Genomic DNA, 19,192 nt, shown 5'->3' with positions numbered 1-19,192 from the left:
TATATATATATATATATATATATATATATATATATATATATATATATATATATATATATATATATATATATATATATATGTATATATATATATATATATATATATATATATATATATATATATATATATATATATATATATATAATATATATATATATATATATATATATATATATATATATATATATATATATATATATATATATATATATATATATATATATATATATATATACTTTATGGGGTCTTTGAGCAATATTTCGATGTGTTACAAACGAAATGACAAAGTTAATTAATCCTATGGTGGAGGGTATAAAAAGATTGGGAGAAATCTATAAAAAAAATGTTGCGACAGAAAGACTGTATGTGCTTTTTTCCAAAAAAATCGATATTTTTTTGAAATTCTAATTTGTGGACTTTACAACTTTTTATCTAAAGCACATGGCTAAATATTTTTTTCTTCTAGAATTTTGTAGGGAATGTAGTTAAGAATAAAAATTACGAATCTACTCAAAAACAGAACTTCTAGGTTCCAAATACTGACCACCTTGTCAAAATTTTGCACAAAATCAAAAAAATAAAATAAAATAAAATAAAATAAAATAAAATAAAATAAATTGTAGGGCCCATATCTTGCAAACGGTAAAAGATAATTGCACACGCACACAAACTTTTTCGTAGAGCTTTACAAGTTCTACCCAGCAAAATTATCGAAATCCTTGTAAAGTCGTTACTGTTAAATTGAAAACTCGGAAAAATGATTCAAATTTGTCTATACTCTTATTCGTATGTATCGACCGATAAATCATAAATGAACATATGCGAAATCTTATGCAATTTACATATTTCCAATATTTTTTACTAACATTGTGGTCCATCTTGGTCATTAACCAATTTAATTTTAAAGTCTAGAGAGTTTGTGAAAGTTTAAAAAATTTTGTCCAAATCGGTTCATATTTAAATATTTGTATATGGGAATCAAGGTATCGAGATGGTATCAAATATGTTGTTATACATAGTGGTGAAGTGTATAATATAGTCGGCCCCGCCCGACTTTACCGACTTTAGACTTCCCTTACTTGTTAAACTAGCATTTGTTTGTACATTAATAAGTTTATTAATATACTGCGAAGAGAGAATGAATATTCGATAAAGGAGATCTGTATCCTTATTTTAGTTTTATAGATCCTAGATATAAAGCCAGATAGGTCGCTAAAAAATGACTTTGTTTTAGACGCATCTCGGAATCAATACCAAAATCCTTAAGGGAAGTTCAATATCTTTATAGCCGAGTCCGAACGGCGTTCCACATTGCAGTGAAACCACTTAGAGACCCAGCAAAAAAAGCGTCGCCAAAAAAGTAATGAAAATGTTATTTTTGGATCCGGAAGTGGTGCAAAATTGACGCAGAAGCGATGAATTTAACATGGGCTTGTCATAGGACGAAAGTCCTCCATTTCAACAGCCGTTGCACTGAGTTTGCATCACTTCTTTAGGTGTGATCCGAATTCAATGTTTTGGATGTAAATTAAACAATTCTGTGATATTTTGTCAAATAAATAATTTTTATAATTTTTTATAATTTTTAATTGATTCTAACGCTTGTCGGAAACGTTTGACCTCAAATATTTTCAAAAATGCACAACTTTTTCAGATTGGATTTAGCACTTTTTTCGACAAAATTTAAATGATTTGTACCATTTTATGAATTCTTACTCTGTTTTTAACCTATTTGAAATAAAAAAAGTTAAAATTATCCATTAAAAGTATGAAAAAACCAAGTTATAAAAACATTGAATTAAAAGAACTTCCTGGGTAGTTAAAATAAATAACATCATTGGGAGTGCATCTTCTGGAACTTCTTTTAAAGTTGTGCCTTTGGAAGAACTTCCAATTTTTTTTGCTGGGGAAGCTTTGAAACCCTCAGAAATGTCACCAGCATTGCTGAGGTGGGATAATCCACCGCTGAAAAACTTTTTGGTGTTCCGTCGAAGCTGGAATCGAACCCACGACCTTGTGTATGCAAGGCGGGCATGTTACCATTGCACCACGGTGGCTCCCAGGTATCTCTATCTTTGGATACAAGTTAATTTTTTTATCAATATCAATATCTTTGGATACAAGTTAATTTTTTAGTGGACAATCAAATGCCAAATTGTTTTCTTGATTCAAAAAAAAAACACTAAACAATGATGCAAAATCCTCAAGATTTTAACATGTACTAGCCTATATATAAAAAAAAATCTTACTCTATATTTAAAGCGTTTTACCTCAAAACTAAAGATTCAATATATCAGTTCATTTGAAGACGATTCCATTAAAACAAAAATGTTTTCTTCAATTTAAGGAATTTTTTCCTTAATTCAAGGATATACGACTTAAGGGAAGGACACTGATTTTCAAGGTCCGTGTCCTAAATTTAAAGAAACAATTTTTTAAAGCAAATTATTTTAAAGATATGAATACTTAATATTATGTAAATTATGTGCCTTTTAATTTAGGTTGCATATTCTTTTAAATTAACTCAAGATTTTTTTCAGTATAGGTTTACTTTTTTTATCGTTTAATTTTTCTTGACGGTTAAACTTTTAGTTGAAAATGCGTCTTCAAGCACGAGTAATTTATTTAAACCAGTTGAAATCAGTATATCTAATGTGAGACCCCTTTAAGACATAAATTCTAAATTATTGTTTCATTAGGGTGTTCAACGGATTGGAAACCATTTTTTTATAATTTTCGAAAATGTAATAATGCCCACGTAAGCACACAGTTGTAACAAGATAGGGACAAATGATTCCATCGAAGTTCCCCCTCAATACTTTGTTACAAATGTGGAAGAAACCAAGCAACCAGAACAGCAAACAAAAAGGCCAAATGACAATTGCAAACTACACTAATTCGATTTAGCGGATGTAGGCAACATTAAAATTAATTAATTCTTTATTACATGAAATTTCTTTGTTTTTTCTTCTATCTCTCTCACTTTCTCTCTTTTTCAACCCTATCCGTGACTGCCAACGGCTATGATATCGATGATGAACACCTCCATTGGTTTATGTGTGTGTGTGTGTGTGGAAACGGAAACGACATTAAATTTGAATGATTTAGGTATATGGAGGAACGTGCTTTAACTGGCGGTAATACATCCCGGAAGCCCTCAACAAACTCCGCTAAACACAAACCCAATGTCGGTTATCGACTGGGGAAACGTAAAGCTTTATTCGAAAAGCGAAAACGTATCAGTGATTACGCTCTAGTCATGGGCATGTTTGGAATTGTTGTGATGGTTATCGAGAATGAATTAAGCAGCGCTGGTGTTTATACAAAGGTAAGTTGACCTTGTTATTAGTGCAATTGTAATGACCATAAAGAATATATCGGAAAAGAAAATTTGTGTTGAAATCAAAAGAGAATGGTGTGATAAGTATGGATAAAACAAGTCCAGTGATGATAATGGCAAGCTACTTTTAGTAGAAGATAGAATCATATAAAACTTGTTGGAACCACAAAATTCTGGATGCTCAGTAAGAAGAGCAATGGAATTTAAGACAACTTTTTCTTTTAACATTAAACAATTTCTTTAAAAGTAGGTAAGGAAGATTAGAGACAATCATTTCATCGCTTGTCACAAATTAGAATACGAAAGCTTTCTTTCGTATTCTAAACGAAAGAAAATGGATTTTAGTTCCTCTAATTGGAAAGGCAAGTCACTTCACATTTTGTTGTCGAGTAATAACATGTACAATATGTGCCAAAAATTTGAAAATACTAATTTTTGATAATTAATGTATTCTCATATAAACGAAACGAACTTCCAAAAATATGAAAACGCAAATTCATTCGACTTCGAGTGACTGCCTTTCTTTCGAATGGGTTTTCGTTTTAATTTAAGGTTTTAATTTAATTTTGAAGACTTAAAATTCAGGTAAACAAACCCCACATTTGTTCTAAAGTATTTTCTATAAAAGCAAATAAACCCAAATTTATGACAAGCCTTGCTACGATTGTATCGAATCTTTTTTATTTGATTTTCAAGAAATTTTTCTTTTAGCAAAAAGAAAGCTTGGTTTCATCATCGTAGGCATATATTAGCTGAGGTGTTTAACTAAAATTGAGCCTTTTTGCATCCAATGATGAATAGATTCGGGAGATCGATCACTATACACTCAAAGAAAAAATACGTTCCTCCCCAATGGAATTTTCGACAAACTAAATTCCCATTTAAGTATTTTCTTTGGGGCAAATATACCTGAATTTTTGGCAAGCACTGCAATGAAAGTTTTTAATTTTTGTAATTTTTTGTCTTCTAAGAAAATGTTTTTTTAACGTCCATAGGAAATTCGTTTGTCTAAAATTTCGTTTCTCAGAAAAGAAACTTCTTCTTTCAGATCACGATCAAGAGAAGCCATCTTCATCTGCACCCACAGATGATATATGATCACCTCAAGCGTGTTTCAAAAGCAAAAAGTTATTTTTGGATGGTAAACATGCAAAATGTTTGCTGCAACCATGTTATTTTCTCGGATATTATGTACAGTGAAACCACTTAGAAGTGGACACACACTGTGGTCTAAATTTCAAATTATGAGAAGTTAATTTTAATATAGCAAAATTGGCCACTTTTGAGAGGTGTCCCATTTTGAGAGTGTCCAAGCTTGAGAGATTCCACTTTATAAGATTGCGGTAAGCATTTTGGCAAGAGTGTTCCATGTTCCCTGTCTAAATAAAACATTTTTCTCAAGAATCATATTCGAGATGACTCGAATTCTCTGGGTGTACATATATCCCAGCAAAAAATTCTTCAACAGTAAGAGTTTAGTTGAGCTTTTTGGTATACAATAAAGTAGGCAGTGTATCAACACTGCTTGAATCGGTGGCAATAACGTAAACGAGTATCAAACTAGTCTATGATCATTCGTTTACGTTTTATTGCCAATTCATACAGTATAGATGTATGAAAGGTAGTGCTGTACTCCTTCACGCCAACAGTGCTATACTCAAGATTATATATCACTTCTGAGCAATATTTCTATTAAAATGAGCAATTATATCAGCACTATGTAGAAGCTGCTCTAAATCAGGACATCGCCCACAAAAATCAGCTCTAATTCAGTTGTTTTGTAAGCAGTTGGTACTGCCCCCTCTCTCTTACAATCGTGCTGAAATAGTGCTCCATTTTTTGCTGGGATGTTTGTCGCTTTCCATTTTCGGCGGAAATTAGGCATCAGTTATAATTTCGACAAGAATGTATATGTTTGAGAGGTTTCACTGTAATTGCAGATGGAATAGCCACTTATTATGCAGACCCCGAAGTCATGTTCCGACCTGCGAACCTCAGCATAATTTATCCATAGCAAGCATTACATCATATGGGTCCTTGAATGGGTATATACAAAACAGCTCTATCTAATGTATATACATAAAGGAATAAGTTAAGCATACATAATTCCTAAAATAGAAAAATTATAACAAAGAAAGTTCATAGTTAGCCGATCATATGTTCATGGGTATATCCGCTGATATGGTATGAAAAACTCTGGATCCTCTACATGGTGGCGATATTAAAATTTGAACGCTTTGAAATGATATTTCATTTTTACATAATATCTAGAGTCTAGAGATTGGTGGCTATATGAATAGTTGCATTAAATCGCACCATAAAAAAAATTAAAGGATAAATCCAAAGAATTGCGTTGTATTCGTAGGGCGAACAGAGAAATTTCTTCTTTAATTTAGGGTCGGATAGTATAGCGCTTTGATCGTTTACAGACCCTGTGAATTCCAGAAAAAGAGCACTTTTTTCATTCTAGTTGACGGGACAGTCTTGGTGCTCGTCGGAGCTTGTACACAAACAAAACCAATTGTTCTGATTCAATTACGATATTAATTTTTAAATTGAAATGGCTTCAATTACGGAAATTTAGTATCAATCATAGTTTTAATTGCATAAAAAATTGCTTAAACAATTAATTAATTTCATTAGCAAATTTCAATAACTTCGTTTTAAGTTGGTTCAATTAAAAATTTAACTGATGTTAATTGCAAAACTCAATTAATTTTCTTCATTAAGAAGGTAACTATTTTCAATCGCTTTCTTAAGTGGCACTAACGGAGCTTCATAAAAATTCGGGTATTTCATGATGCTCCGTTAGGGTAACGTTAGCAAACGAAATTTTAAACCGTGCTATATATCAGTCATCCTGCCTATATATACCATATATGAACTTAATTATACCCTCCACCATAGGATGGGGGTATAATAACTTTGTAATTCCGTTTGTAACACATCGAAATATTGCTCTAAGACCCCATAAAGAATATATATATTCAGGGTCGTGGTGAAATTCTGAGTCGATCTGAGCAAGTCCGTCCGTCCGTCTGTTGAAATCACGCTAACTTCCGAACGAAACAAGCTATCGACTTTAAACTTGGCACAAGTAGTTGCTATTTATGTAGGTCGGACGGCTGAAATTTGGTACATGGTGTTAGAATATGGTCTCTAACAACCATGCAAAATTGGTCCACATCGGTCAATAATTATATATAACCCCCATATAAACCGATCCCCCGATTTGACTTGCGGAGCCTCTAAGAGAAGCAAATTTCATCCGATCCGGCTGAAATTTGGTACATAGTGTTAGTATAGGGTCTTTAACAACCATGCAAAAATTGGTCTACATCGGTTCATAATTATATATAGCCCCCATATAAACCGATCACCAGATTTGACCTCCGGAGCCCCTTGGAAGAGCAAAATTCATCTGATTTAGTTCAAATTTGGTACGTGATATCAGTATATGGTATCCAACAACCATGCAGGAATTGGTTCATATCAGTCCATAATTATATATAGCCCCCATATAAGCCGATCCCCAGATTTGACCTACGGTGCCTTATGGAGAAGCAAAGTTCATCCGATCTGGTTGAAATTTGGTACGTGGTGGTAGTATATGATATTTAACAACCATGCCGAAAGTGGTCCATAATCATATATAGCCCCCATATAAACCGATCAAGAGATTTGGTTTTGGAGCCTCTTGGAGGAGCAACTTGCATACGAGTCAGTTGAAATTTGGTACATTGTGCTGGTATAAGGCCGTTAACAACCATGCCTAACTAGGTCCATATCGGTCTATAGTTATATGTAGCCCCCAGATAAATCGATCCCCAATCACACAAAAATTGGTCCATATCAGGTTCACAATTGTATATAGCCCCCGCATAAGCGACCCCCATATTTCAATTCTGGCTCTCTACGTATCGTGCAAAAAGTCCATATTGATTCGTAATTATTTGTAGACTTACCTATACATAACTTTTTTGTCTAATATATACCACGTATGGATTAACTCACAATTTAGAAAACGATGTTAAGAAGTTTTAAGATACCACAACCCAAGTAATTCGATTGTGGATGACATTCTTTCATAGAAGTTTCTACGCAATCCATAAGATTCTGCCTGGCCGAGCTTACGGCCGTATATACCTGTTTTTTTTTTAATTGAACCAATTAAAAAGTTAATTGAAAATGTTGAAGAATTTAATTAATTAATTTTAATAAATAATATTTTTAATTTTCAATAAATTATTTGATTGATATTCAAATACTAGCTTCGATATTGAAGCAATTTTAATTAAAAATTAATGGGATAAATTAATTTCACGATTGAATTTTTTTGAACATATTCACAACTCCATGAAATACAGCTTTACCTTAGTCTCCCCAATTGAAACGTGTATCAAAGGAATATGATCACCTCAAACATGTTATATTATTTTTGGACGAGGAACATGGAAAATTTTTATACCAGGGGAACATTATGTATCTGATATTAGCAAGCATATTATTTTTGGAGCAAACACAATGGTTTTGCTACAAAAATGTTCCATATAACCCGTGAAAAAGTAACACATTGCCCTTGATAACTTTTTGGGGATTATGACATTTCTTCTCTGGGTGTATAATTAAGCCTTCCCGATTAAAATGAGATTTAGCATATAACTCAATTGTCTTGAAAATGTTTATGTTTTTTTTTCTAAACTACAAAAAAATTAATTTCGATAAACTAAACTTATCACACCATCCTCGAGCTTACCTTGTTCAGTATATATAAGAGAAGTGTGGAGCATACCATAAAAAGCTTTCCAACAATCAAGTTCATGCTCCATTACAGAAAGATGAAGGTCTTAGTTTGTGGTAGCCATAAATTTTACAAAAAACAACAACACTCCTCAAAACGAATTGTATAGAATAACAAAAAAATATATACATATATTATTATAATAAAACATTTGTTAAGCTTTCATTTCCGGTGCTAAATGTTGTTCATTTTCTCACTTCTCCTTTTTTATTTTCTTTTTCTTCCTTTCCACAAAAAAAAAAAAACAAAACAGGCATCCTTTTATTCAACGGCGCTTAAAACATTAATATCGGTTTCGACTGTGATTCTTTTAGGTCTTATTATAGCTTATCATGCTTTGGAAGTGCAGGTGAGAGTGAGTGCTAATTAAATTTCTTTTCAGATGTTTTTGTTCCTAACAATCGTACCTTAGATCTGATCCATTTGAATTTTATATAATATATATATATAATACATATAAATAATAATTATGATATGAATACATATACGAATATCGCTATATTTAATATAAAAAAAATAATAATATTTCCCTCCATATATATATGCATATATACATCTATACATTTAGCTAAACTAAAGCCTTGTGTATGTATACTACTACATACACATACATATTTTACTAACCTACACCATAACATACATATGCTTACATATATGATATAATCGATATCTATCTAACAAAACAACTGTCATGCTACAATAAACAGTGAAAACAATATGGAGTTATAAAGCTACATAATATTCCAGAGCGTATATGTATGTAGTTGTCCCATATACATATGAATATCTGTGTATGGGTTATACACAGAGAGTCAAAGGAACGAACTCAAATCATATATATGATACTACATAAACATAACTATATTGTGTCTATATTTGAAGATTTTGTATATATGTATTTCATTTGTTTGTATATATTTGTATATTTGTTAATGTTTCGTGTTAGTATTGTGTCTTTCGCTTTAGTTGTTTTTCGCAAATCGCATAGGATTATGTGGCGACATGTTCTACACCAATGGTTTACCAATATTACCAAAATCAGATATCCACCTACATGGGTCAAAATGAAAACACACATCCACACATACACACCTATACACATCGCCTCCTCACGCATTATTCATGTCATAGAGACAACCGGAAACAGCTTAGCGTAGAAACAACGAACTACTACCATTACTACTACACCATGTTGTGGTTACCACGAAGACATGCTTAGTTATTGTAAGAGTGATAAACCAGTGATTTAGAGAGTAATGATAGAATCTTGCCACAAACGAATATTTGAATGCTGTCAGGTGCCACCTTCCATCTAACCTTCTTCGGAATGATGGGAAAGGTTCAAATAATTAGAAGCATTTGTTTAATTTTCCAAGATGTTTTTATGACATTTAATTCAGTGTCAGTTAAATATAATATAACGCCTATTAAATAAGTTTTCTTCTCTGCATCTGTGTTGGGGTATTCCAATTTAAAGTCATGGATGAATGGAAGCGTATCATGTTTGCCTAGAAGTAAAATATCTTAATTAGTTATTTTGGGTTAGACATATAGAAATGTTGTCTTGTTTTGGTGTCAAGATAGAATTGAGTATCACCACCACTGTGGTACAGGGTATAATAAGTTTGTGTATTTGTATGTAACGCCAAGAAGGAAAATTCAGAGACCCATCGTTTAATATACCGACCGTCTTAGAGTTCTGAGTCTATTTAGCTATGTCCTGTCTGTCTGTCTGTCCGTCTGCCTGTTCATGTATTTTTGTGTGCAAAGTACAGGTCGCAGTTTAAGTCCCATCGTCCTCAAATTTGGCATAGGATATTTTTTCGGAGCAAAGACAATCGCTATTGATTTTGGAAAAAATCGGTTCAGATTTAGATATAGGTTAGGTCAGGCGGCAGCCCGATGTATCAGGCTCACATAGACTATTCAGTCCATTGTGATACCAACTTCTCTCTTATCACTGAGTGCTGCCCGATTCCATGTTAAGCTCTATGACAAGGGACCTCCTTTTTATAGCCGAGTCCGAACGGCGTTCCACATTGCAGTGAAACCACTTAGAGAAGCTTTGAAACCCTCTGAAATGTCACAAGTATTACTGAGGTGGGATAATCCACCGCTGAAAAACTTTTTGGTGTTCGGTCAAAGCAGGAATCGAACCCACGACCTTGTGTATGTAAGGCGGGCATGCTAACCATTGCACCACGGTGGCTCCCAATAGATTTAGATATAGCTGCCACTTTTTTTAACTTTTTATCACCGATCTGGTCATAATAGACCAGCGTCGCCAAAAAAGTAATGAAAATGTTATTTTTGGATTTGGAAGTGGTGCAAAATTGACGCAGAAGCGATTAATTTAACATGGGCTTGTCATCCATTTCAACAGCCGATGCACTGAATTTGCATCACTACTTTAGGTGTGATCCGAATTCAATGTTTTGGATGTAAATTAAAAAATTCTGTGATATTTTGTCAAATAAATAATTTTTTATAATTTTTGATGGATTCTAACGCTTGTCGGAAACGTTTAACCGACCTCAAATATTTTAAAAAATTCACACTTTTTTCACATTGGATTTAGCATTTTTGTCGACAAAGTTTAAATGATTTGTACCATTCTATGAATTCTTACTCTGTTTTTAACCTATTTGAAACAAAAAAAATTAAAATTATCCATTAAAAGTACGAAAAAAACCAAGTTATAAAAAATTGAATTAAAAAAACTTCCTGGGTAGTTAAAATAAATAACATCATTGGGAGTGTATCTTCTGGAAGCGCTTTTAAAGTTGCGCCTTTGGAAGAACTTGCAAATTTTTTTTGCTGGCATGTTTATCAACCGATCAAATTCCATACATCCTAATATTTTATCAGTTTCGAAAAACTTGCAAAATATCAGCCAAATCGGTTCAGATTTAGATATAGCTCCCATATATATTTTTCGCTCGATATGCACTTATATGGTCCCAAAAGTTTTACCCTGATTTGCTCACAATTTTGTACAAGAAGTACAATTGATATTGTTGTCAGTTGTGACAAATTTAGTTGAAATCAGTTCAAATTTAGATATAGCTCCCATATAAATTTTTCGCCCGATTTAGACCCATATGACTACAGAAGCCAAAGTTTAACACCGATTTACATACAACTTTGCACAAGGAATAGAATTGATATCCTAGCAACGCATGTTAGATATATCTCCCATATATATCTTTCGTTCGATTTAGACTCATATGATCATAGAGGCCAAAATTTACTACCGATTTACGTGAAATTTTGCACAGAGTGTAGAATTGATATTCTACCATTGCTGGCTAAATTTGCTTGAAATCGGTTCATATTTAGATATAGGTCCCATATATATCGCACGATTTAGTTTCATATGACCTTACAGGCCAAAGTTTTATTCCGATTTATATGAGGCTATGCACAGAGAGTAGAATTATTTATAGCTATCCGTGCCAAATTTTGTTAAAATCGGTTCAGATTTAGATATAGCTCCAATATATATCTTTCACCCGATATGGATTTAATTGGCCCTAGAGACCAGAATGTGGCCTTTATTTTCTTCAAATTTTGCACAAAGAGTGCAATGGATGGTCAAGTATGCTAAATTTCGTTAAAATCGGTTCCGATTTAGATATATCTTCCATATATCTTTCGCACGATTTAGATTCATATAACAACCGGTGACCATTTACTTGAAAAATAACGCTAACTTTTATATTTCGGGATTAGAGAACAAAAACAAATATTAATGATCAAAAATCGCTTTCGTATTTTTCAAAATATTCCCCATTAAAATCTATATCCTTTGCAATTCGTTTGAACCAATTGTCGAAGTACTTTTGCCACTCTGATTGAGGTATTTCCAAACTATGCATTCTCAAGGCATCAACCGTTTCTTTTGGTGACAAAAATCGTTGGTCTTTCATCTTAATTTTTACAATGGGAATAAAAAGAAATCATTCGGATCCAAGTTAGAACTATATGTCGGATGGCCCATCATAATGATGTTTTGAGTGGTGAAAAATACAGTTATCTGAAACGTTGTGTGGGAGCTCGCATTGTCGGGGTGACGAGGAGACCGTCTTGGTCGGTTGGTACGAGTGTGACATGTCCAGTTTTTTTTTTCGAAAAATCAGGCGATCATTTGCTTCATGCACGAGCATCTTTTGTGGGATTTGGGTCATCTTGAGACACCCATACAGTCGACTGCTATATATTTTCGGGCTCATATGCATAAATCCATGATTCATCACCTGTCACGATGTCATAGACGTGTTTCGAAGCAGTGCAATCGTATTTTTGCAGTATTTCTTTCGACTAATAGACACGACAACTTATGTGGGATCCAACACGATCAAAATTTTTGACGGTAAAATGTGCATGCACTATTGAATGTATGCTGGTCCCACTAATGCTTAAAGTTGTTTCATCTCACGATAGGTCACAAGACGATCTTGCAATATTACTTGTAAATAATTTTCTGTAGAAATAATATTTTGACAAAGTTTTTTATAGCAATAAAATTTTGAAAAAAAAAAATTATATAGAAATTAAATTTAAAAAAAAAAAAATTCTATAGAAATACAATTTTGGCAATATTTTCTTTAGAAATAAAACTTTGCCAAAATTTTCTTTAGAAAATTTTTTTGACAAAATCGTCTATAGAAATAAAATGTTGAAAAAATTTTCAACAGAAATAAAATTTTGACAAAATTTTCTTTAGAAATAACATTTTTACAAAATTTTTTATCGAAATAAAATTTTGACAAATTTTTCTATAGAAATAAAATTTTGACAAAATTTTCTATAGAAATAAAATATTGACAAAATTTTCTGTAGAAATAATATTTTGACAAAATTTTTTATACAAATAAAATTTTGAAAAAAAAAATATATAGAAATAAAATTTTGAAAACAAAATTTCTATAGAAATAAAATTTTGACAAAATTTTCTATAGAAATAAAACTTTGCCAAAATTTTCTATAGAAAAAATAATTGTTGACAAAATCGTCTATAGAAATAAAATGTTGAGAAAATTTTCTATAGAAATAAAATGTTGAGAACATTTTCAACAGAAATAAAATTTTGAGAAAATTTTCAATAGAAATAAAATTTTTACAAAATTTTTTATCGAAATAAAATTTTGACAAAATTTTCTATAGAAATAAAATTTTGACAAAAATTTCCATAGAAATAAAATATTGACAAAATTTTCTGTAGAAATAATATTTTTACAAAATTTTTTATAGAAATAAAGTTAAAAAAAAATAAATATAGAAATAAAATTTTGCAAAAACAAAATCTATAGAAATAAAATTTTTACAAAATTTTCCATAGAAATAAAACTTTCACAAAATTTTCCATAAAAAAAAAATTGATAAAATATTCTTTAGAACAATTTTTTATCGAAATAAAATTTTGACAAAATTTTCTATAGAAATAAAATTTTGACAAAATTTCTATAGAAATAAAATATTGACAAAATTTTCTGTAGAAATAATATTTTGACAAAATTTTTTATACAAATAAAATTTTGAAAAAAAATATATAGAAATAAAATTTTCAAAACAAAATTTCTATAGAAATAAAATTTTGACAAAATTTTCTATAGAAAAAAAACTTTGCCAAAATTTTCTATAGAAAAAAAATGTTGACAAAATCGTCTATAGAAATAAACTGTTGAGAAAATTTTCTATAGAAATAAAATGTTGAGAAAATTTTCAACAGAAATAAAATTTTGAGAAAATTTTCTATAGAAATAAAATTTTTACAAAATTTTTTATCGAAATGAAATTTTGACAAAATTTTCTACAGAAATAAAATTTTGACAAAAATTTCCATAGAAATAAAATATTGACAAAATTTTCTGTAGAAATAATATTTTTACAAAATTTTTTTATAGAAATAAAGTTAAAAAAAATAAATATAGAAATAAAATTTTGCAAAAAAAAATCTATAAAAATAAAATTTTGCAAAAAAAATCTATAAAAATAAAATTTTTACAAAATTTTCCATAGAAATAAAACTTTCACAATATTTTCTATAAAAAAAAAATTGATAAAATATTCTTTAGAAATAAAACTTTCTATAGAATTAATTTCTATTGACAATTTTCTATTTTCTTAATTTTGAAAAATTTTCTATAGAAATACAATTTTTAAAAAATTTTCTATCGAAATTAAATTTTGACAAAATTTTCTGTAAAAATAAATTTTTGAAAAAAAAAAGTTCAATAGAAATAAAATTTTGACAAAATTTTGGACAAACTTTCATGTTATTTCATACTATCAAAGTCCATTGTGAGTTCTTTGTCGCCTTTTGTAGAAGTAGTGACTTTCCCCTGTTTAAACAAGCTAAAATCGTTAAAGCATTTAAAATTCAACACACTTGCAATTCAGTGGATATTTGTACATCCCAAAACTAATATATTATATTGAAAATACTAAAATAAAATTCTAAATTATAGTAATAAATCATTTAATTAGAAGAAAAAAAGCCTTTTTTCATACTAACCACAAACATTTGATCAAAAACTTCTAAATAAGATTTTTCAAATTGGGTAGATTTGTGGTAAAATTTAGGAAGATTATTTTTGGCACGATTGGCAAACCGGTTTACTATGCCATCGATAAGTACTGGTCCTTGAGGGAACTTGATCGAATGTCAAAATATTGTGAATACGTACAAAAATGTCAAGCTGTACGATCGAGTAATAGGGGTTACTTACAAAAATATATAGAATTTCATGAGACACACTACCTCAAGTATATCAATTAAAATGGTACGCTACCCGAACGTAAATTTAAAGTTTCTACAAATCGGATGAAAATTGCGGTGTTCAGAAGCCCAAGAAAGTAAATCAGGAGATAAGAATATGTAGAGTCTAAACCAAAACATGGCGAGATAAACGTCATATTTTGCATTTTAGACGAATCGAAAAAAGGACGATGACAAAGAAGAAAAAAGGAAGATCGGTCCATATGGGGACTTTACCAAACCATGGACAAAATTCGACACAGGTCTTTGTGAGCCTAAAGCACCCATAATTATCAAATTTCAGGCAAATCGATATCTAAAAGTCCAAGAAACCATATCGCGAGAACTGTCTTTGGGGGGCTATACCAAAATAATACATATTATGTTATATGAGTGTAACAAAAAAAATATTGTTTTCTCAGGAGAGCAAACTTTCTAAAAAGAATAAAATTCACCTAACTTCAAAATTTAAAGTTGACATTCTATTTCTTTAAGTTTCATTTAAGATATTCATAGAAATTCCCACTAAACTCCAATAGAAGGTTGCACAGATTGTGGAACACCACTAATTGATTTTAAAAATTCTCTTATGCAAATTGTTCACAATGACAATTTCACATAATTCTTTTTTCTTTATTGTTTCAAGCTATCAACATCCATTGAATATTCCAAAAGACAACACAGACTAGAATCAATCGTCATATGGGTAATGAATTCATTTCGTTGGCAGAAAATGCATTTCAAATTTCCATACATACATTCTGTTGCAGGGATGCAAAGGTAGATTTTTCGAATACTCGATCTCCTTTATAGTTATAAAAAAATCGAAAATCGAAATATCGAGGTTTTCTCAAAGTACTCGTATTAATGCAGATGTCGAAATTGTGCTGATCGGACGCAAAGCAAGAGCTAGCGGTATATCTGGGGGCTATATTAGGATATGAGCAAATATAAATCTAATTTGCCGTAGCTCCTTATAGATCTCAAATAACTCTAGGATTTTTAAGGGACCTTTTTAAAAAAAATTTGGTTAGGTTTGGGTTAGCAATTTCGTAATTACTGCAAGAAAGTTCTTATGAAATATAATAAAAAAGGAACGCATGAAATCGTCATTTAAAACGATAGTACGGTTCATATAACTTAATGTTTGACGATTATTTCAGGCAAATGTTGACCGCGGCTATGCCTTAAATAGTCCATCCGCTTAGTTTAACATTTCGGTCGGTATCTCACGTATAATGCTTAATTTTTTTCTCAATTTTCAATGCGTCAATTGAAGCGGGTATAGATATGTGCTTTAATATAGGAGTTAAATCGCACGATCTAGGTGTCCTATAGACGAGTCTCGAACGTCAAATAAAATGTACACCGAACTAACAGCTCAATAACTCCATTGTTACGCGTGATGTGTGGTATGTTGCACCCCCTTTTTGAAACCAAAAGTCAAGCTCTTGCATATTGGGCAAAAGTTGGATATCACCATAAGGTAGCTCTCACCATTCACAGTTGCGTTACGATTCGCATCATCTTTGAAGAAGTACGGTCCAATGATGTCACCAACCCATAAACCACAATAAACTGGGACTTTTTCTCGAAGCATTTGTAGCTTTTGCAATTTTTGTTTGCTTCTAGTTGATCTTCGCTCCATAATCGACAATTCTCGTTCGATAAACTTTCTTAACCGAGCACGCAAGTGGTGTACGTTTCTAAGACGATTTGTGGTTAAAGTATAGATTCATGGTTATACTGATGATGTTTGGCAGTGAACCAAAACACGAAACATGCGTCAGCTGTTTTTATGTTGGTCTGATATCAATGCAGGCTGGTTCAATGTCCAAATCATTTAAACTAGAAATTATCAAAATATTTATTCGAGCTTATTGAACAGGAAAATTATGGGAATTGATATTATTAAGTTAAGGTGAGTACTAAGTTTGAGTTTAGCCGCTAAAGTGAAAACTAAATTAGTAAAAAAAGGCATAAAATTATACATATTTGTTGCATATATTATTAGAAACTTGATGGGGAATAGCCCAAAGCAAATTTTAACAAAGTTTGTATTCCTTAAAATGGATTATTAAAGAAAAGTAATCATGAAAAAATGACGATTTTAGCGGCTAAGCTCGAACCCCCATACCCACGTTTACTGAAAAGAAAATGCCAGATATGTTTCAGTGTTGGCCACTACACATTTTAAACCAAGGGCTTATATCAAAACCTAGGGGCTTATATCAAAACCGATAATTGCCCATATTCGAATTTAACCATACAATTATAAAGAAGTAAAAAAATCGACATTTTGGATTCTGGTTATCATTCCTGCAATATACGGCCCCTTAAGAAATCAGGACAAATCCGAATTCAACTAGTAAACTCCACTTCCACATTTCAAAAGTCGACTTTAAAAAAATCGAAAGTTAATTTTCTCAAAATGAAAATGAATGAAACCTCCAGAAGGATAGAGGATACATGTCGTGAGACCTTTGTTTGATTATCACATTAACATTTCACTCTCATAAGTGAAACCCTCTTGAATAAGGACTAATTAAGGTGATCATGAGCGTCTATTTCTCAGAGGTTTTACTGTATTATCCTCAAGGTTAAACTGATGATGATTAAAAAATGATTTTTTTAGCGCAATAACGAGACTTTCTAGAAATCGCCTTAGGTTAGTTCGCCTTTCCAAAATCTAATTAAATTAAAACCCTTTGTTTTATGATTCTGATTGCAATTTCCTAACAATAAACTGATACAAAGAAAACTATTCGTTGTGGTAAATTTGTGGTCTCATGCATCTCTCAACACGATAACAACTTCATACAATGTAGTGGGCTTATGCAAGTGGGCTCTTGTGAAAATTTAATCCATGTGCTTAAATGTGTGTGTGCGTGTGTGAATGAATGTATTCGTAGCGTCTTTGTTATTCAAAATGGTACTCATCATCTTATTCGCATATGTGTCTGTCTGTGTATTAGTTAGTGTTTTTAGTTTTAGAAGCTTTGATTTTTGTTGCCATTGGCTTTAAATTGTGTAGCAGTGTTGGCTATTCTCTATTCAAGATGGAAATGTCTTTTTTAAGTTTCACTCTGAATTGTTTTTTGTTTTCTCGTGTGTGCGGGTGTGTTTCATTCAACTTTTGTCTTGATTGTTAATAAAAACATTATTCATGAACATAAAGGACATCTTCTACAAACCCTTATCTACTACATACAAATTTATTCACACAGACATCTAAACTCTTAAGCAAACAAACACTCTGACACTTTAATTACAGACATGCATATATTCACACTACTTCATGCGTAGCTGAAGCTAACTTCTTGTTGCAATATTTAACCACTTACCCTCGCATACACATGCAAATAATTCTGAAGGTACAGTGACACACAGTTAGCAATCAAATCTGCAGTATTCTGGATGTTTATGGAGATTCTTCTGAAATTCTGCTTGATTGAACAATACATAGACGCTTAACTACACAGGAAAAAAGTAAACTGTTTTATACCAAGAATGAACTGGAAAAAAATTGAACTGTTTATAGCAAGAATGAACTACGACGTGCGAAAATTGAACTAAATTATATTCCACATTTTGAGATTTCCACAAAGTGTTCTTAAAACCGAAAAAATTTAATGCCCTGGTGTACTTTTTAACTTCAATTCTCGAAATTACACCCTCCCATAGAATAAACAAGTAAGGAAAGTCTAAGGTCGGGCGGAGCCGACTATATTATACCCTGCACCATTTTGTAGATCTAAATTTTCGATACCATATCACATCCGTCAAATGTGTTGGGTGCTATATACAAAGGTTTGTCCCAAATCCATACATTTAAATATCACTCGATTTGGACAGAATTTGATAGACTTTTACAAAATCTATAGACTGAAAATTTAAGTTGGCTAATGCACTAGGGTGGAACACAATTTTAGTAAAAAAAAAGTATGGGAAACATTTAAATCTGAAGCAATTTTAAGGAAACTCCGCAAAAGTTTATTTATGATTTATCGCTCGATATATATGTATTACAAGTTTAGGAAAATTAGAGTCATTTTTACAACTTTTCGACTAAGCAGTGGCGATTTAACAAGGAAAATGTTGGTATTTTGACCCTTTTTGTCGAAATCAGAAAAACATATATATGGGAGCTATATCTAAATCGGAACCGATTTCAATCAAATTTGGCACACATGACTATATTACTAACGGTACTCCTAGTGCAAAATTTCAACCAAATTGGGCCAAAACTCTGGCTTCTGGGGCCATATAAGTCCATATCGGGCGAAAAATA

The 19,192-nt window shown here is 31.4% G+C and overlaps 1 protein-coding gene across 2 annotated transcripts in view; it reads left to right on the top strand.

The window, feature by feature from the left end:
- Positions 1-19,192, top strand: part of SK (small conductance calcium-activated potassium channel) — a 966,885-nt gene that overhangs the window by 676,068 nt on the left and 271,625 nt on the right. For both annotated transcript variants that reach the window (XM_075300451.1, XM_075300452.1), the window contains 2 exons: positions 3,109-3,328; positions 8,395-8,490. In XM_075300451.1, the coding sequence (XP_075156566.1) occupies positions 3,109-3,328; positions 8,395-8,490 (316 nt within the window). The remainder of the gene's footprint in view (positions 1-3,108; positions 3,329-8,394; positions 8,491-19,192) is intronic.

The sequence above is a fragment of the Haematobia irritans genome, chromosome 3, assembly GCF_050003625.1.
Source record: "Haematobia irritans isolate KBUSLIRL chromosome 3, ASM5000362v1, whole genome shotgun sequence".
In the NCBI taxonomy this organism is placed as follows: domain Eukaryota; kingdom Metazoa; phylum Arthropoda; class Insecta; order Diptera; family Muscidae; genus Haematobia; species Haematobia irritans.
Note: the sequence above shows the minus strand (reverse complement) of the source record. Positions and strands in the feature narration are given on the sequence as shown.